The following is a 20,348-nucleotide window of genomic DNA, read 5'->3' on the forward strand; positions in this document are numbered from 1 at the left end:
ATATGTGCACGTAAAATACAATTAGGTGAATAATTATAGAACTTTACGCCAAATATATGTTCATTCCTTTTACAATAAAAACCAAATTCACTAAATTCTGAATCTAAATCTGTGCCAGTGACTAATGTCTAATATTCTTGCCAGTGACATTGCCTACGCTCTTTGGTTTAGTCTTTTACCGGAAGAGTATGTGTCTGTTTACAACAGCTCAGCTTTCGCTCCACGTTAGCATCGCTGATTTGACAAGTATCTAACTTGAATTAGTTCGTATTTTTCTAACAGTTTGATGTTCTGTTCAGTCACTTAGTTAAATTAGCGGAACGCTGCGACTAACATGTATTTTTGGAGGAGACAGAGCTATCAACAAGCGTAGCAATGACGAGCTGGCTAACGTAGCGACGAGGTTAGCCAGCAAGGCTACTAACAGCACCTGCTAACGCCACATACAGCGGTTGGTACATCCAGTGCAGTGATTCAGGTATGTTTGCTTCACTTTGTAACAGGTGTTCATAGATTCATATTTAACGACAACCCCCCTCGTCGACCCTGCAGGTCCAGAAAGAAACGCGGTCATGGGTGCGGAGAGCAGCGCGGTGCGGGGCTGTACTCTGCTGGAGGAGCCGCTCCTGACTCTGCCTTCCGGACTCACCATGTACTCGGCGATTCACCAGGATGGAAAGCCTGCCTCTGTGTTTGTTCACAAGCGTGGTAATGAAGACAAAGTCAACAAAGCTGCCAAGGTGTGTATAGTGAGGCCTCGTCAGAGTGTACTGTACTTATTCAACAGCTAAGGACAAAATTCTACATACAACAGACCATTCACACTTTTACCGCCTCTCTCAAATTGAACAGTAAAGTCTGCCATGAAAAAGATTGCCCTGACAAAACACGCTTCATTTCATCCATACATGATGTGACAGACATGAATATGACATTTTGCACGTATAACTTGCTTTTCCATAAACACTGAGCACAAACTGTTGGGTTATTGGCTTTCAACATGGTCAGGGCAGAACTTTTGCCTCATGGAACATTCACCTCCAGATGAAGTATTAGCCGCTGTGACACCCCAAAAGTAAATAATAATAATTAAAAAGAATGTTTTGCTTGGCATTGTGTTCGCCAACAGCAGTTAAACATTAAACACCTAAACAATCATAAGTTCTAAAAAAAAAAAAAGGGTTAGTTATCCTGCTGAATCACCCATGTCAGCACTGTTTTTTTTTTTTTTTTTTTTTCCTTTTCACTAAAAGTGTGTTGCTCCTACCTGAAACTTAATGAAGCGTTGTTCGCACCAATCATGTTGCATGATCCGATCCAATCCAGCTTTATTTATAAAGCACTTCAAAGTAACCACAGTGGACCAAAGTGCTGTACAGAAGAGTAGTTAAGTAGGTTTAACGTTTAGCTGTAACCTATTAATTTGGTTAATTGCAACTCTTCCTTCACAATATGACACACTGGGGTGGATTTTATTGTCGTTTAAAAGATTTTCCTCACAATGACAAGTGGATTCCTGTCCACACGTGGCGCCTAAATACTGTTCCTGAACGTTGAGTTTTGCAGTTGAGGTGACAAACTAGTTTTCTCTCCAAATGTTGGTTAATCTGTGAGCAGTAGTCTTGACACATTTCCTTCTTTAGAAATATCTTAGTCAACATAAACCATATGAGCTACTCCAGCTGGAAAAAGTAGGTATTTGCCTTTTTTTTTTTTTTTTCCAATACAAGATCACCTCGTGATTCCATGTCTCAGTCTGATCAGCAAATGAGGACTTTGGTAAGCCATCCCAGACTGGATGCAGCTAACCAAGCTAAACCATGTCTCACTGATGGACTCTTGGACTGAAATGAAGTGTTTTGTTTTTTTTAATCCTTTCTGTAGACACAACACCTCTCATCTAAGCCAAAAAGTTCTAGTTTTGTGTCAGTTGTTCTCAAGATATTTTTCCTCCCCCAAACAACCCAGCAGCTTGTCCACATGATCTTTAGCAAATTACAGATGGTTGAAAAGTGCTTTCCATTTGCAGCCCGAACGTTTGCACATTTGCACACTGAACGTTGTTGTCTCATTTTCTTCTGATGGTGAAGCCACAAACAATAACATCAGATAAAATGTGAGAGAGGGCTTAAGTTCCCCAGGGTCACTTTGTGGCCTTAGACTTTTTATTTATTTATTTTTTTCTGTCTGCAGCACTGACATCCTCAGAAATCTTTTTGTGCCATGATACACTTTGTGTTATTAAGATCAGGCTTTAATATATTCTTGTCTTTTGAATTGAAACTGGGGTAACAAAGCACATCTGATTACCATCACTTGACTCCAATTTCATCATCAGATTAACAGCCAATCCTTGAGGTTTGCTAACTTTTGCCCTGCAAGTATACATATAATTTTCCTTGATATGCAGAAGGGAAAATTATCATATTTTTATCCCATTTGTCAAATTGGGTTCGCTTTAACTGCTTTTTAATACTTGTGCTTAGGTCAGATGTTGTTTTAGGCCACAATTCTGCAGGTTGTTGAACATTCTAAAGTTTTCACAAATTTATATATACATAAGTTAAGTACACTGCACCATCAATATGCTAAATTTACTAAAATATTTTTGTAAGCTGGTCCCTCTACGGTTAGAACATAGTTGTTTGTTTTATCTTTTCATCTTAACTGCATGAGATTCACGTTTTATAGAAACCTCACACACGCCCTCTCTCAATTAACCTTTAATTTCCTGCAGCATCTGAAGACACTCAGGCACCCGTGTCTGCTGCGCTTCCTGTCCTGCTCAGTGCAAGATGGGGGCATTCATCTGGTAACAGAACATGTGCAACCCCTTGAGCTGTTGCTGGACAGTCTCTCACCAGAGGAAATCTGCGCAGGCATCTATGACCTCCTGCAGGCACTTGTCTTTCTGCATGAAAGGGTGAGCCAGAAGAAGAACGGCGTGCTCCCCTTGCTTACAAATAACTCTTGTAGGGTTATCTCAATGCACGGAGTAAATAAAAGAACAATAAACATGCCGTGGTGTTAGTTTTTTCTGCCGGTGTTAAACCTGCATCTGTCTCCTCCTCCAGGGCAAATCGAGCCATAACAACGTCTGTATTTCGTCTGTGTTTGTCAGTGAAGATGGTCACTGGAAACTGGGAGGGATGGACACCGTCTGCAAGTTCTCTGAAGCGACTCCTGAGGTAAGAGGGAGAATCGGATTTATCACCAGCAGACAGTCTGTGGGGGTAACATCCTGTTATTTTAGAAAGAAATGTCAGGGGCCACACAATTGTGGGCTCATCTTGCAATGTATCAGTTTACTGGCTTTGATTCTTCGCATCATTCCACCCTGCAGTTTCTCAAAAGCATTTGCAATGCAAGAGAGGCCAGCTGTGTTCCTCCAGAAGAGCAGGTGAGCAGGTTAAAGGTCAAGATGAACAAGTGTCATAACCTTCTGCTCCGTTTTAAAAAAAGTTTTAAACAGACAATTTGTTGACAGGTTGAGGGCTTTAAAATCCTGCCGGACAAACAAGCTCATGCTCGGGACTGTTACTCTTTTGGAATGATGGTGGAGGCACTTATCCCTCTCCTGAATGGTTACGGTTGGTATAAACGATCGAGAAAATCACGTCGCATGCGTCAGATTTCACCTCCCTCCTCACACATTTGCTTTGTTCACTTCCAGTGTCGCAGGACCTGTCTGACAGCCTGAAAAAAACCCTACAGGCCGGACTGCTGAATTCTGATCCCTTGGCTCGTCCTCCATTGAGCTTCTTGCTGAGTCATGACTTTTTCAGGTTTGTGTGGTGATTTATTTCTTTGCTTTTGTTCTCAGTTTGGCGTGAGAATCGTCTCCTTTCAAACTCTCTAATTACTGTGTGAACAGGAATGACTTTCTGGAAGTGATGAATTTTCTGAAGAGCCTCACTCTGAAGTCAGAGGAGGAAAAAAATGAATTTTTCAAGTAAGGAATTTGCCTTTTCGTATAGTTTTAAATGTACAACCGTTGTTTTATTTTTTCCAAGCCAGTCTACACTTTATCTTGGACATTTCCCTTTTGACACATTTAGAAAATTTAACTACTTCCTACTTTTTAAAGCACCCCATAATGTGCTGGTTGTGCATTTTTAGGTTTCTTCTGGACCGGGTCCAGAGCCTTCCTGAAGAGCTAATAGCTACACGCCTCGTCCTCAAACTCCTCAACTCTCTCGTTTTTGCAGAACCAATGGCTGTCAAGAGCTTCTTGCCACATCTTCTACGGCCAAAGAAGGGTAATGTGGCATTTTTAGCACACTCCTTGTTTTTAACTGATCACTGAAATGAGAAACGTCTTTAGCTGGTGCTCAGACTCTTCTTTATTTATCACCCGTGTGGACAGATCCCAGCCGTGGCGGTAGCGCTGAGGACTGCCTTCTGCCCGTGTCCCTTTACCGTAAACATGTGATTCCTCAGCTCCTCAAACTCTACAAAGTCAACGAGGAACACGTCCGGATTGTGCTTCTGGCCCACATTCACATGTATGCTGAGTTCTTCTCGCAAGATGAACTCAAAAACCAGATCCTACCTCAGGTGAAGCGTCAACGTCGAAGCCCAGTTTAACTTTGAAGTTAATCGTCAATGAGGGTCCAAGTTGAGGAAAATTGGACCAGCTTAGGTTGCGATGTCGCAGTTTTTTTTTCTGCCTCTTGTTGAATCTCTTCTGTTTGTTTTGCTAACTGCAGGTGTTGTTAGGAATGAGAGACACCAATGATTCTCTGGTTGCCATGACGCTGCAGAGCCTGGCTGTGTTGGTGCCCTTGCTGGGAGCTCAAGTGGTTGTTGGTGGAGAAAGAACAAAGGTCTTTAAACGCACCACACCCAACTTTACAAAGTCTACAGAGGTCACCCCTGAAAGTAAGCGAGGTTGAATTTGATCAAAATAAATGTCAAGTAAATGCGTAAAAGGAAACTGTGTCCAGTAGTGTACCAGTGTTGAGCTGCCTTAGCCAACGTTACTGTCCAACTTCACACAGCAGAATATGAGATGTGAGCTAGGAATTCGAGGAGTAAATGGATAAGGATTCTTAGCAAGTCAAAATGGTTCTTACGGCAAATGTTTCAGCTCAGCATGATCTCAGGCTTTCATTTAACTGTTAACTGCTGAAAGGGTAAAACAATTTAAAAGCAGTCTCAAAAACTGAAATTTCTCACTCAAATCAAGAAATGATCAATGAATCAGTGCAGGGACATGCAGTGAAACATAACTGTTTCACAGCTAGAAGTGGCAGCAGTAACTTGGACCATCTGCAGTATAATAATACTCCTCTTATTTTGTTGGTATTCTTCAGCCTCACCTGTCCATATCGTTGGAGCCTCCCACCCTCAGATAGCCCAGCCTTCCAAAGCTCCGAATTTGTTCCCCAGACCATCAGAAAGTGAAGGTGTGGTTCTCGGTCACATGGATAAATTAGCAGATGCTCTGAAGACACCAAGCGTTGTTGTACCTACATCAGGTAGGCTCCCTTAATACTAATGAGCCCCATTAACTGGCTTTATTGCATCTGAAACTCTGTCCATCTTCTCAACGGTGCGTTCCAGATGTCAGTAGACAGATGTCTCTCCCCTTGAATGGCTTTCATCAGGACGATGCGATGGAGCCACAGTCGTACAGCCCAGACCAGACTGACAGACGGGTGGGTGCCGTGGAAGACTGGCCTGACTGGAGTGACCACGAGGATGGTGAAAGTAGAGATGGACACTCTGTCCAGATCCACATTCAGGCTGCAAAGAGAGTCAATACAGTTAGCAGCCAACACGCAAGTCGAAACACTGAAGAGGAGCCGTGGGATGACTTTGAGGACACTGAACCTACCTCAGATCTCTCCCCCTCAGCTCCCTTTTCAGATTCAGTTGTTCATACACCATCCGGAGAGAGCACTTCGACAACATCCGCAAAACCTTCTCCCACACCATTAAGACTGGATTCCTCCAAAGCCCTTAAACTGACCACAACAGTGCGCCAGTCGGCACAGAGCAAGAACATTTCTTCGTGGGACAATGCCTGGGTTCAAGAGGAGACAGACTCTCAGAAAACACACAGCCCATCAAATCCAGAATCCAAAGCTACTGTGCCACAAAAGATTGGTGGAATCGGAGGTCTGGGTGAGGAGTTCACCATCAAAGTGAAGAAAAAGGTAGAGCAAGACCCAGAGTTGGATTTGTTTGCAGACATGGTGCCGGACATCAAGTTGTCCTCTCCAGCTGTGCTGCCACTAGAGGAGGGAAGTAGACTGTCTGCAGCCTCGTCACCAAACACTCGATCTCTGCTGGTTGACTCACCCATCGACACTTTAACACTCACTGCTAAGTTTGCAGCAGCCAACCTCTCAGAGGTGAGCCTGTGATGATGTCTGTTTATTTGTCTTCTTCAGATTTTATTGCTGAATTTTTTTTTTTTTTTTTAATGATACAGATTTGTTTATTTCTCTGGATCTTATACTGTCTGTAAAGACTACTGTGAAACTCTCTGTAAAGACATCTTCACAGTAGTCTTTACAGACAGTATAAGATCCAGAGATGCAGATGGTTGTTACTAAATCTGTTATCCGCTGAAAAGTATAAACATCACCCCTTCACACAGAATTACTGCAGATATGCTGAGATCTTTAATGCTAAAACAAGCCAGTTAAATGAATTCCTATTGGATGAGGCGGCATGGCATCACTCTTTGTGCTGGTACCCATCATAACCTCTGCCATAAACAAGCCTTCTAACATCAGCAACTGTCCTACTCCACAATTTCTATTAAACTTAACATTTTGAGAGAAGTTGTTTGTCATTTTGACTGGACACAGGAGTCAGCACTACAGAGTGGAACTAAAGGGGGGGGTTACTGGGGAATTGGATCACATCTCTATCAGCACAATGGCACTTTTGTCTGTTTCAGAGTCTCTTTGTGAAACTCTTCATTTAGTAAATTGTTTTTACTTTTGGGGGCTGACAGCACCCGGGTGCTACGTGAATATCAGCTGCACGCGACACGCTGCACGTCCAACCTTTCGTCTTCAGGCATGTTGGGTTTAAACTGAAAATAGTTTTTCCTCCACTTAATTTCTTTATATTTAAACTATTTTAAAGTGGACCTCTTGGGATGTTTGTGGAAAGTATCATTCAATTAATATCCTTCGTCTGAAGATAAGGGGGTCAGTGATAGGATGCCACAGTTCTCACAATCAAAGCTAAAAAACAGACACGTCTGTATTCAGCTCGACGATCTTTGGCTGCAGAATATCCGTGTTGTTAATAATTGTACAAGTTTGATATCCATAAATATTTTCTTCTTCATCGTCAAATGTACCGCTGAATAATTTCTCATTTTCTTTTCACTTCTTCTTCTGCCCTCAAAGTTGGAAACAGATGGCTGGGGAGATGGGGACGACCTGAACTGGGAGGATGAGAATTCCTGGTGAAGGCATCCGACACACAAACTCCGTCTGGAGCAAAACATTTAACCACTGGAGAACTTAAATCCACGCACCCCATCTGGAGCCACATCTGGGGCAGCAAACTGGAAGTAGCTTCTCATTTAACACGATGCAGTAAGAATGATAATGACAGGGAGAGGCTGGATCTTGTTCTACTCCGTTCTGCTGATTCTGACATTTATCTTCAGTGTGTTTATTTCTAGAAGTGGCTTCGAACAGGAAGGATTGGCTGCCTGTCCGATGGTGCTAAACACGGACAAAAGAAGCCATTCAGAATATGTTTGCCAACTGACATTAATCACCCCAAGATGATTTAGATCCTAAACAGAGGTGAATGACACCCTGTTTTCATTCACTCATGTTTTTTTTGTTTTTCTTTTGGGTTTTTTTGTTTTTTTTAAATGTGCCAATTCAACTTTTGGCATTAAGCTCAAGATAACCTCTTGGTAGGACATGTTTCCAGAATGAGTAAGGTTTGATTTACTGAATGCTTGCACTATGAATGAATGTGAAACAGCAGAGACATAATTTATTTGAGCTTTTTGGTTGCTGGTGAAATAAAACATTTTACTGTTTAACATGGATCGTTGTCTCCCTTTTAAAGTAAATTTTGTACCGAGTTGGTGAAGATAATCTTACTGCTAAAAGAAGAAAAAATATGTTTGGTATTCAAATATTTAATAAACAGTAATTCGAAGACAATTTTCAGCATCAAAAGAAAAGAAAGAAAAAAAAGTTGGATCAACTTTAACAAGGGCTTAAATAAACAGGAAAAAAGTCGCCTGAGGCTGGAAATTAGGGCAGACCTGCTATGTTGTGTGTCTGACTGAAGTGATGTGAGTTATGAGGGTCTGCAGCCCCTGTAGCCTGGACTCCAGCCACTGTGGAGGTGGTGTTGTACTGTTGGCTTTACCCTCAATGAGACCCTGAAGGGCTTTCAAAGCGCTCTCGGCTGTCTGGATGTAGCGGCTGTACTCCTCCTCTGTGCTGGTCTCCTGCCGAGCTCTCTTTGGGCACGGCTTGGAGGGAAGAAATAATTACGGGGCAGAAAAAAAGCAGATCTTGTAAATCAATCGATCACTATATTTGGCTAAGTAAAGGTTAAACCAAAGTACAGATCCAGTGCAGTATAGTACAGACCAAAAAGCCAACACTGAAAAGAATGCATCACTCTCATCTTCCAAAGATTAACAGCTATAAATATCTCACAATAAGAACCATGTCCTCTTTTGTATAATGTGCACAGCCTCCTACTGCTTCAGTATTTGGTATGAATGGGAGTCATTCTGGACAGCTATCACTGACTTGCACACCCAGGACGATGAAATACATTTAAAGTTAAATTAACATTGCTACTAACCTCGGAATCGGCCACAGCTTCAGCAGCCAGTCTGTTGGAAACGGTTTCTTTGTTTTCCAGCTTCTTGTTGTGCTGCTGAATGACGGTTGTCTCTTGTTTGAGCCTCTCCAGCCGTGACTCCGCATCTTCTTGCGCATTCGGCACCTACCGCAAAACACGGAGCTCTCATTTAAAACCATGTGTTTTATCTTAGCAGATCTTCGTCACGCTATATTTTGACATGGCTTACCTTGCTAAGATAATTGACCACTTTGGTCTTTGTGCTTTCCACACATAAACTCTGGGAAATAACCTCTTCGTGGTTTGTGTTCTTAATCACCAGAGGGACACACATCAAGGTTAAGTTTAGGTTTCAGTCTCTTCCATTTTGAGCATTAGCATCAATTGAGTACTTGCCATACCTCTGCAAAATAGGAAAAAGCCTCTAGGGCGTGCTGATGTATCAGCCATGATTTGTCAGCTAAAATGACTCCGAACAGACTGCTCAGCCTGGGAAGAATCTGGCTCTGTGGGACACAAAACATTTAAGAGATCAGAAAAATATATTTTTTAAAAACAACCTATAATGTCAAGTTCTTGAAATGTAAAAAAAAATTAAAGGGAAAAAAAAAGCAAATAAAACACATTTTTAGAACCTTTAATGGTATTGTAAACTGAATGGTTAAACTATGTAAGAATCAGTCAAACTATCTGTTTTTATCGGATTAGTTTTCTGTCTGGATCAGAAATTAAAGAATCATTTCCAATGAGGGCGTCGGCGGACACAAAAATTTCCGATTTATGTGTATAGAATTATGTGTGACGACAGCGTGGAAGAAAAACATAAAATCCACATTCGTTATATGCCGGTTTGATTACTTGGCTGTCCGGAGGGACAAAGATCTTCCCCAGAGAAGAGAGGAACTCCAGGGCAGCCAGCAGCAGCTGATCCCCACAATTCTGAGAAACCACAGCATCCAGACACAGCAGAGCCTGAAATGATACCCTGCAGTCAACAGCAGCATCCTCCACTCTTCAGCTGCTTAATGTGGAATGTGAAAACGAGAGCTTACCTGACAAATTACTTGTGGCTCAATGTTTTTCACTAAAAGCGCTGTTGCTGACAAGAGCAGCTGCAGAGTACACTGGAGGACTGCATGGGTCTGCAACTGCAGTGTGAACAGTTACAAAAACACGCGTCTCGCTTTGTTTTTCTGACAGTTTTTTTGTGTATACTTTGCTCTCACCTGATCAGAACTCATTCTTAACCAGAGCTGTGTGACTATCCTAACTGCAGACAACACACACTGTTCCTCTGGAGATGACTGCCCTCGGATCACCGTCAGCAAAGAGCGCAGCAACACATTCTGGGAACAGAAAGGTAAATACAAAAACACAGGGTTTTCATTAGGATTTCTCATCCCTCCATCCTTTTTTGTTTGTTTTCTTGACCAGAATCAATCTCTCTTGAAAAAAAGATAAAGCCCACAAGCGACATCAGAGCTTGAAAAGTAATCTCGTGAAAACACAGAGAAACAATAAGATAGACAGCACAAAGGAAAAGGCTGTGCTTTATTACAGGCTTTATTACATTTAGTCTTTGGCAGTCTATCTTGACGCCTTTACTCAAGCGCTAAGACATTGACGCAGCACCAAACTAAGCTATGGAAAGCGTAAAAATAAATAATCTGGCAGGATGTGATTATGTGCGATTGTCCTTACCACTCGTTCAACTTGTCCCAGCTTGTACCCTCCATTCTGCCAGTCGGCCAGAACCTTTTGAGTGAGGCTAATCATTTCTGTCTCGACACGGCGACGGGTGTCCTGTGAAAGTGCTCGGAGAAGGATGTGACGCCATACCGCATGGTTCTCCACCTCAGACGGCGGGAGCTGTGCCACCAGCTCCATCTGGAAAAACAAATGCTTCCGATGAATTAAAAAAAAAAAGGGATCCTCTACACTTCTGTGTGTTTTGTTTTTACGGACGACAAACATCAGCATCATCCAGAACCATTTACCCTGTTGGCTGGTGCAAACAATTAATGGAATAAACCCGAGCAGAGAAAAAATAAACTGATGAAATGCGTCTGAGCTTTAATACAAAGCTGCAAAGAATCAAATACGATGACCCTCATTTCAACTCATACGATTTCTCACCTGGTGGCTTGGGGTCATAAGGAAAACCATGCGTTTCAGCAGCACCCCCAGGTGCAACATCTGGTAACACTCAGAGGGGCATGCTTTCACCTGGAGGAGTGACAATTAGAGGGGACTGTTTTAAATGCCTGAAGAGGGCGAAGGCAGCAGGACATACAGCATTCAAAAAGGCTGAGAACTGTGTAAGAGGTTTGTGCAAATCTTTAGGATGCAGATCATTTTGTTGACGTAATAAAGTCTTTGGTTACGACGATGTGTCAGTCTCAGACTGTCAAATCTGTGGAGAATCACAGAGAACTGAAACCCAAACCGATCCATAACCCTACCTAAAGAGATTAAGTGTTTTCAGACGTGTTATATTCAGATCTAGATTTAGATTTAGGCATCATTCACTTGAACAACATAAGACAGGTCTGCAGAAAAAGTCTGTGGCATGACGGTGTATTGAGCATCTTTACGTTTCAAAGTGTCAAACCAAAATGAAGCAATAACACAACACTGCATCTTTGTGTAGTTTCCACTCACCAGCTGAGCGATGAGAAGGACGTGATGTAGGCAAAGTTCTGCGCTTCCATATCTGTAAGCACACACAACATCAGCAGTTGATTTGTTTTAGTGTATAAATAAATGAATAAAAGCTCAGAACCAGCCTTTGGTGAAACCGTAGCTATAACACATCTAAACATGGCTGCAAAAGCAGCAGCCCAGACCTCCATAGAACAGTGAGAACAGTGGACACATTTTTAGACTGATGCAAATCATTCATATCTGAAGATGGCTGTGATTTGTACACTTAAAAAAACAGTTTGTTTATACATGTTGCAAGAGAGTTTGTGAACCTTCTGGAAATACCTGCATCTCTCACTCTTGTTCATCTGAGATACAATCTAACTGACGAGAAGACACAAACGGAGGTACTTATGGCTTTCTGAATCCACAATAAGACCTTTCAGGACAGATGCTACTCTCCCATAGGCCCAATGACAACGTGAAATTCTCCAAGCGAGGAAAAAGAGCAAAACATCTGCAGAAATGCGTGCACCTTAGTAAAACCCATGCTCGTGAAACTGCTGGACCAGTTTAGCAAATAAACTGTTCTCAGGCAAGTACTCTGTAGGCACAGGAGACACGTTTTTTGCTTTTTTTTTTTAGGGATAAATGCAAAGATTCAAATGGAAAACAAACAAAGACTTATCAGCATCTTCCCAGATAGGACTGTTCTGAACGTAAGCACTGAAAGACTTTATGCCGTATAGTTTTACTTTGTTAATGCCGTCAGGCAGCGCATGTATGTAAAACAATAAGGTAGGTTCATTGGTTGTTAAAGGAGGACTGGAGGGCTTCTGAGTTTGGTTAGATATAAGTTTTTGACCGTCAAAGTTCTTTGTTTTTAGTTGTTGTTAACTTCTGAACTAAATCTAGGTTCAAGTCCACCATCTCTCTTCATTTCAGTGGGTTTTGCAAGAGGACTGAACTTGTGTTTTATGGACGCGTCAAAACTAAGAAATAACTCTGATTGGACTGATTGGACAAGGCACTTGGGCCTTACGTGAACGGCTGCTACAAAGAGCTTGGGCCATTGTTCTCTTTTGGATGTCCACTGTAGTTGTTTCGTCTTCCAGAAGTTTGCTTCCCGTTACAAGAACAACTGTTTTTTTTACTTAATTACAACAAAATAGTTCTCTTTTTTTAGCCTTTTTCACAAGATTTGTTCCAGATTTTCTTTGCCTCTGACCTGATTAATAGTAAAGGACAAGCATGAAACCATCTTAGGAACAGAATTAACTTATCTGTGCCGGGGAGTGAACGTCAGCGATAGGTGCCAATGCATTTAGGATGGAATGGAAACTCGACGACTAAGGTGGACGAGTCAGAGTCTCGATCTAACCCAAGAGTGATGTTGTTCTGAGACCAAAACGGGTAAATCAAGACATCACAGAAACGCGGATGAACTGTAACAGTTTTCAGTAATGGTTCAAAACATCCTTCTAATCGTTGTGTAAGGCTCATAAGTAATAAAGCAAACATCTCTGAAAAAAGGCTGCATGCATTCTTAAACGAAGGACTATTTTCTTCCACCCAGCGGTGTCAGTGTTTATTCAGTGTTCTTGATCAATATGTAGCCCAGGCTTCATAGAGCTGGATATTAGTGGAATGTTTAGTGCAAACCGTCTCTGTGTGTGGGACTCGCACAGATTAAAAGGGCCCCAACAAACTGAGGTCATAAATGAAGACTCAACCCAAAAACAACAGAGGATACATTTTGTTTTTTTATGCGTGCTGTTTATTCATTTTCCTTTGTTTTTGTTCTGCATTGAATAAATATAGCCATGTTTCTTGTTTGGAAGAAAATTAATTCACTCCCTGGACTCTAAAAGCAAAATCCTAAATATTCTGGTACTGCTCTGTTTGAGTATTGTAAACTATTTTGTAAACTATTTTGTTCACCGTTGTCATACTTTATACCATTTATTATCGTTTGTTATATTGTTTGCGACTTAGATGAAGATTCTACTGCATTTTGGATTTAATCTTTGCAGAAATCCTGGGAGTCTTTCATGTTTTGATAAACTGTTCCCTTGAAAAAAAAATAATAACTTGATTACTAGACCAAACCTTGATTGGTCTACATGAAAAAAAATTCTGCCCATTCTCACCGTGCTGAAAAGCACCACACATCTGTTGCCAGCATCGCTGTTGGAGTGTCTGGCTGCAGTACAGCATCAACCAAACAACGTTCCTGACAGGGGGAGATAAAGGTGGAAGGAAGTCAGATTTATAAAAGGGGGGAAAAAACAGCAGAAAACGCCTCATGGAGACCCTCATAATGAAAGTGAAAGGATAACTTGCAGTGAATTAAATTAACTCCATTGCACGATAAACACATCCCACCCTCACATCTAACAATCCATTTCATACTGAATTTTAGATCCAGGTATCCCGGTAAAAATCCAATGATTACAATGTTTGTTTATAATATGCTGAATATAAGCTTGTTAGAAAAGGATCCCAGAATGTTTTGGTTTAAGAAGCTTTAAATCAGCAGGTTTTGAAGGGATATTTTGCGACCTGGTTCCAAGAAAAATAAAACCCCACTGAGATCAAAAATCTTTTACATACAATAACATTAGCTTACATACAATATAGCGGATGTGATTGTGTGTGTAGAGCTCACCAGGACAGGGAAGTATACAGGGGGGAGCACAGCCACACTGGCACAGAGCTGCACACAGATATGGTGATGCAGCGTGACTTCGACCTGGGCCTGACCCTTCAGCATCACCCCTGGCAACAGCACGGGCACCTTTCGCTCAGTTAAGCATTGTCGGAAACTCATCAAGATAGCCTGGTAGAGAGGAAGCCTACAGCAAAGAAAAGATGACATAAAAGTAAAAACATGCCAAGTGATCCATTCTTTAACTTCACAGCACGCAATAATAGCCCAATTAGGGAAATCACGCTCAGTAAAAATACAACTGTGAATAATAAAGTATTAATAATATAAGTATCAAAGTCGCTTAAACTTTTTGACAGCAGGAGAATGAGAAAAAAAACTATTAAATAAAAAATAAAAAACTCAATAATCAAAATATTGCAGATTACATTAACAATAGAAACCTTCATCACCTGGGTGTCTCCTCCCTGAACTGACTGCCAGCGTACCAAAGCTGCAGCACTTCTTCAGGTTGGCAGGCCAGCTGACCCATGATGCTCACCAGCAGGAGACACTGAGGGAGCTCGTGTTCAGGACTCAACCCTGCAGGCGGTATGTTGAACAAGTATAAACCAACAGCTCCACCCACGGTGTCAACATCCTTTGACTAATGTTTAAGAAACCACTATTTTTCTAAATATACACATTTCAAGAAGCCCAGTATTCATTTGGAGGCAAACTAAAGACCTCTCATCTCATTAAAAGCAACATATAACCAGAGCGGTGGCCCGTGAGAACGTGAGAAGTGTCAGCAACATTCACTTGGGTCTTCTATCTGAAATCTTTCCACCAAGCCCCTCCAACTAAAACCACCAGAACCTCTACGGAAAAGCCAATGGAAGAACATATCAGCAAATGTCGAGATTGAGAACATTGAATAAACACTGACACCGCTGGATGGAAGAAAACAGTCCTTCAGTTCTGGTGAGAGTTAGTCCTCTCTGCTCAAACGTGTGCTGCTTCAAACTCACTCTCCGCTATTGTTGACGTATACAGAGATGGACATGCAAGTTTTTGACATGAGCTCTTGGACACTAACTAAAGACAATCTGTTCCGTTTCAACCCCAGCAACTTTCTCAAACTAAAACGCTTGGGTTGAAGGGTCTTCTTCCATCTTTATTAAAAAGAATAATCCAGAAATCGCCTCTTTTTTCCACACAGTATCATTTCTGAATCACGTGCTGTGCACTAGACATCCCTTCTCGTCACATTTCCAGCGGGGAAAGCGAATCCCCAACATAAAGCCTCCTTCTGCGATGTGCTTGTGTGAACTGTGGAATTAGACCGTTGTGAAAACGGCTTGTGAGATGCAAAAACAGTACATCGATAATGCTCTGATGCAACATACTAGATGTACTAATATATATTTCCAAAACCATGCTTCCACTAAAAAATAAGGAAGCTGGGAAACATCCATCAAACTAGTTCAAGTATCTGGAAAAAAAAAAGACAAATTGTTTCAGCATTTAAGCAAATTTGAAACTCACGCAGGTCCCGCTTGAGGACAACTTCAGCAAAGGGCCGTAAAGGCAGCAGCTGGAGCAGGAAGGCATCCATGGGAACTCGAGCTGCAGCATTCAGCTCCCCAGAGAGAGCCACGGGAAGTGATGCGGCACCCAAGCTGGGAGGGAACTTGCTGAAAGATATAAGGCTCATCATCATAATCAGACATAAATCAGAGGGTGAGGTGCGGTATGAAATTGACTTGTAAACCCACAGGCAAACCACACGCACTTGATTATCTGGAGGTAGATTTGGTGAAAGTTGCTACAGCTCTTCGTCAGAAAAAATTTAAATTCCTGTGAAAAAAAAAAAAAAGAAAAGGGAAAGAATGAGGGAAAACATTTGGGTTACTTTGTCTTCTTATGTGTACATTAACATCTGTTACAAGGGGTTGCAAAATCATCCCCAGTTTCAAAACCTTTATGTAATGAACCAAAGTGTTGGCGAAAAATCTGCACATCTTCGCAGTTTTCTGGAACAGCTTGTATTCTGCGCTTTGAGTGGACTCCTGTGAAAGGGAAACAGAGCATAAACACAGAAGGGAAAGTCAGGTCAAGTCTATAATTGATCTCACACTGATAACCAGAAGAAGGACGAGGCATTAAAACACAGGAAATACGGAAAGATCTGTCATCTATGTAAGGCAGACGTTAATATGAACTGCTACAGGAAGAGCTGCCATAGTGGTAACACCAGTTATTATCCACTCAGTCAAGGGAAAAAAACGCAGCATACTTTGCTGCCACCTTCACTTAAAAGCAGCACTAATTAAGTAACAGTAATTATATTAGAATACAACGAATCGGAGCGGTCCTACCTGTAAATCAGCATGCTTAATCTGCTCAGCCAGCTCAACGCAGCTGTGGAAGGAGGCCAGCAGGTTGTCACACAGGCGGTTGCTGATGTCATCGTGATGTAGACGTTCCTCTACCAACGACTGGTATTTCAGGCTCTGTCTGCAAACAACGAAAAAGAAAAATGATAATGTGGAGAAAAAGAAGAAAAAAAAATGTAAAAACTCAAATGAAGTCATCGAGTTATGAGAATAAAAGCCGAGCTCGGCATTTTTCACGGGAACGTAGCACGATCTGTAGCAGGATTTACTTGATGAGGAACTTCCACGTGTTTGCATGGAGCGCTATGTCCAGGTTGGAGATAACAGAGCAGATATCCAGAAGACTGTGAATCACTGCAAGAGACGAAAAAAAAAACGTAGAAGACATGGTGAAATGTGCACAAGCATGAGGAGAGGCTTCACATCGTACACACGTCCCACAACAAACCTGTAACAATGTCTGACACCTCCTCCTCTGAAGCGCTGCTGTCCAGAGAAACCCTGTCCAGGACCTCCAATAGACTCTTCTGCAGGGAATACGCCTCCTTGAAGAGCCCCTGCAGCAGGTCTGCCACCAGGGACAGACGGCCACAGTAAACCACCTCACTATCCTGTCAACAACATACACGATATGCTTGAATTCATTTGAATTCTTAATCTGTTTCACTACCTCTTTAAATGGAGCAGAGCACTTAAAAATTAACAGCAGCTGCTCTCATGTTTCTTTGCATCTTTAAGCGGGCTCTGCAAAGCGAAGATGATTATTACACTAGAAGAAGAGGAGAAGCATGGGATGGTTGTGATTTGCAATGACTGCATTTAAAAATTGGAATTTGAATTCAATCCTCCAGGAATTCATGAAATATGTTTTCAGGGCAAATCCCTGTCCTTAATGTGGGGCAGCAGTCTATTTTCAGAGGGTTTTCTGCCTTATTAAGAGGCATCCAGCCTCCATTAGTCTGCATGTTGGAGTCAAAGTGAAAGCTGCTCTGCTTACTCTGTTTTTCTATTCATTTCTCGTGGACCGAATGACTATGAAGTGCAGGGGAATTCCATTTTGTTGGCTTAATGTGATTAGACACGATATCAAAACAGATTTTTCTTATCAATGTACTCTTTCTGGCTCTGTGGTCTTTTTTCCAACAATCAGTCTCAAAGTATGTAAGAAAAAAAAAAGAGGAAAAATAGTTCAAAGAGGGAGAAAAATTCAATATATAATACATATTCTTAGTTTAATTTTGCACCTTTTGACCACAAAAAAAGAAAAAAGCTCTGAATTTCTATTTCGACTGGAGGATTTTAAACAACAATAAAACAATTTTTTAATTTTCCGTTTCTAAAAAAAAATAAAATCCAAAAGACGCACAACAAGATTGAAAATATCTGACCTGCTTGGAAAGTGTGCTGTCCAAAAAGTACATGACAGCAAAACTTTTGTTTTTTTCCTTTTTTTTTTTATGGGCACAGGTACAGTAGACATGTTCAACAGACTAAAGGCAGCTTTTCTGGAGAAGAAAGACCAACTGCGAGGCGCTGCAGTGGATATGTGATGCTTTCCATGATGAATTCAGAGAATGTGATGCCATTTTTCACAAAGTTGAAACTGCAACTTCAATAAGATAATGATCTCAAGCACACGAGCAAATTCATTGAGGACTGGTGATGGCCAAATATTTCAGTTACTCGTTATAGCTAAAAGGTTAAATACTACCTTCTGAAGTCAAGGATGTACTCACTTTGCCAAAGTACAAATATAACATCTACTGATGTTTTTGTTACCCAGATGATCATTTTTCTCAGTGTTTAAGTCGCAGTGATTTGCAGGCACTATTTAAGAGAGGATCAAATGGTTGCTTCACTAAATATGTCTTAGAAGTCAAATATCTTCTGGTAACGTACTTTTTCTTTTTTTTAACACAACAAAAAGATCATATCATATCAGTCAACAGTAAAGTGAACAAGCCAACCTTGCAATGCTGAAACGTTTCCCTCAGGACTTTAAGGATACAAGTTGGTAGCGAGCGGATGAGGTCAAGGTCGGGGGCTTCTTCAAATGAGCCGACATGACGCACACAAGCGGACAACGCATCAATTATCTGCATCATTGCCTGAAATAGACGAACAGACAGAATTAAAGAGAGAAAAATATGCACAGAGAGCTTTGTAGCAGCCACTTTGAATCACACCAAGTCATAATACCTGTAGAATGTTCCTCAGAAACGCACACAGTTCAGTATTTTGACTTGAAAGCCCCCCAACTTGATCCATGATTTCTTTCATCATGCCGTTAAACATCGTCACTGCCTGCAGACAAAGATAGATAAGTAAATCTTTTAAGCAAGTAATAAACTTGAGATCGGGTAATTTTGTGTTATAGTAGCAGCCACTTAGTTGTATATGATATATACTCATAAAAGGCACTCCTATACTGATTCGTCAAATCAAAGTGCATCCATGTTTACCTTGGGTAAGATCTTAGAGAAGCACTCAACTTCCAGCTCTGACAAACCAATATGTGGGAGGAACAGCTCTGTAATTATCTTCAGTATACCTGTGAAGATGTGACATTTCACAGACAGTTCATAGTGAGATCACCAACACTGTCGAAGGCACAAAAGCCGTTTGTCAATCTAAAAGAGGGCAAATAAAAACTTACGTATGTGACCATCCCAACTGTCTGACTCATGATGCAAAGAGTGCACACAGTCAAGGAAATGCACAGCAGTCCTGCAAAATTTATACCCACTAACAATCATGTTGGAACTGCAACAACAGCGCAAAAAGCAAGACAAATATGCACGGGGAAACAAAAACTCTTTTTTCGGAATGAGTAAGTAATAACTTACTCATTCCGATGGTAAGCATTCTGTCTCCCATCATCTTAAACATAGGCTTGTTACACTACAACAGCAGAAAAATCGGCTTTTACTACACTCTTCAAAAAAATATCTATAATAATAATAACATTGATTAATTGTTTTTGTGCCACATGAGCTCAACACAATGGAATTGGCACGAGCAGACAGTTAGTTTCAGAGGATATAGTGAGTTTTGGGAGGACAGACTTCAGCTCCTGGCGACAGGTTTCCTGGCTCCACTGCACCACCTCATCCAGGAGAGTAGTGTTGGTCTGGGACATGATGAAATCAGACACCGGCGAAGACACTTCCCAAACGACAGGAATCATAAGACGGTCACTTTGTCTGTGAGTCACTGAGAGGCATTCTGTTCATAATTATCAGTGTTTGCCTAACAAGCTGGTGGTATCAACAGGTCATTTACAGCTAGACGAATCAAGACTGTTTAGCTAAAGGTAACACTTTGCGTTAGTGGTACGCCAAGTCTCCTACCATAAATGCGATAAACCTTCTGTTCGGAGGCATACAAGTACGTTCGTATTCCTAGAACTTAGCGTCTGCAAATGTGACCATTTTTACTCTGTTTACCACTGAAATGTCAAAGACAGCTAATAAGTACAGTAGACGGTTAACTTGAGAGAAAGAGAGCGCGCGCCGTTGTTTGAGTCGGATATGACGTGTTGGCAGGCGCGACTCATCTATCCTCATGCTGATTGGTTGAACATCAAAACATTAAACCAATAAGAAAAGCGGACTGGTGCGGAGCGCTGCATATAGCAACTTGCAGAACAGGCTTCAAACGCAGTTATTATATATTTGTAAATATCATAAATATAAAGCATTTATGGCAGAAGTAGTGTGTGAAAAACTAAGAGTACCCTTAATGCTTCCAGGGATTAATATGGTTAGTAGCTGCAAGATGCTGCTGATCAAACGCACTTACCATGAGCAAGTGTGACCGCCTATGTACAGTGGCCAATACATATATTT

At 41.4% G+C, this 20,348-nt stretch overlaps 2 protein-coding genes across 2 annotated transcripts; one reads left to right on the plus strand and one right to left on the minus strand.

The window, feature by feature from the left end:
- Window positions 1-169: 169 nt before the first annotated feature.
- On the plus strand, window positions 170-8,025 carry scyl3 (SCY1-like, kinase-like 3). Its single transcript, XM_072389640.1, has 14 exons — window positions 170-478; window positions 553-740; window positions 2,738-2,923; window positions 3,075-3,188; window positions 3,344-3,400; window positions 3,488-3,590; window positions 3,674-3,785; window positions 3,875-3,952; window positions 4,120-4,259; window positions 4,367-4,557; window positions 4,710-4,881; window positions 5,316-5,480; window positions 5,566-6,359; window positions 7,374-8,025. The coding sequence occupies exons 2-14, from the start codon at window positions 573-575 to the stop codon at window positions 7,434-7,436; spliced, it is 2,343 nt and encodes a 780-aa protein (XP_072245741.1). The 5' UTR covers window positions 170-478; window positions 553-572; the 3' UTR covers window positions 7,437-8,025.
- On the minus strand, window positions 7,926-19,178 carry firrm (fignl1 interacting regulator of recombination and mitosis). Its single transcript, XM_072389642.1, has 23 exons — window positions 19,157-19,178; window positions 18,963-19,051; window positions 18,700-18,804; window positions 18,468-18,608; window positions 16,949-17,111; window positions 16,770-16,854; window positions 16,483-16,621; window positions 16,084-16,173; window positions 15,897-15,961; window positions 15,650-15,798; window positions 14,575-14,704; window positions 14,123-14,309; window positions 13,605-13,687; window positions 11,473-11,524; window positions 10,948-11,037; window positions 10,513-10,698; window positions 10,038-10,157; window positions 9,864-9,959; window positions 9,670-9,783; window positions 9,213-9,317; window positions 9,041-9,121; window positions 8,812-8,955; window positions 7,926-8,470 (listed from the first exon to the last, which is right to left on the minus strand). Exons 3-23 carry the CDS (start codon window positions 18,793-18,795, stop codon window positions 8,261-8,263), a joined length of 2,526 nt encoding a protein of 841 aa, XP_072245743.1. The 5' UTR covers window positions 18,796-18,804; window positions 18,963-19,051; window positions 19,157-19,178; the 3' UTR covers window positions 7,926-8,260.
- Window positions 19,179-20,348: the final 1,170 nt, after the last annotated feature.

This window comes from Leuresthes tenuis, unplaced genomic scaffold (assembly GCF_036924035.1).
Source record: "Leuresthes tenuis unplaced genomic scaffold, fLeuTen1.0.hap1 SCAF_7, whole genome shotgun sequence".
Classification (NCBI taxonomy): Eukaryota; Metazoa; Chordata; class Actinopteri; order Atheriniformes; family Atherinopsidae; genus Leuresthes; species Leuresthes tenuis.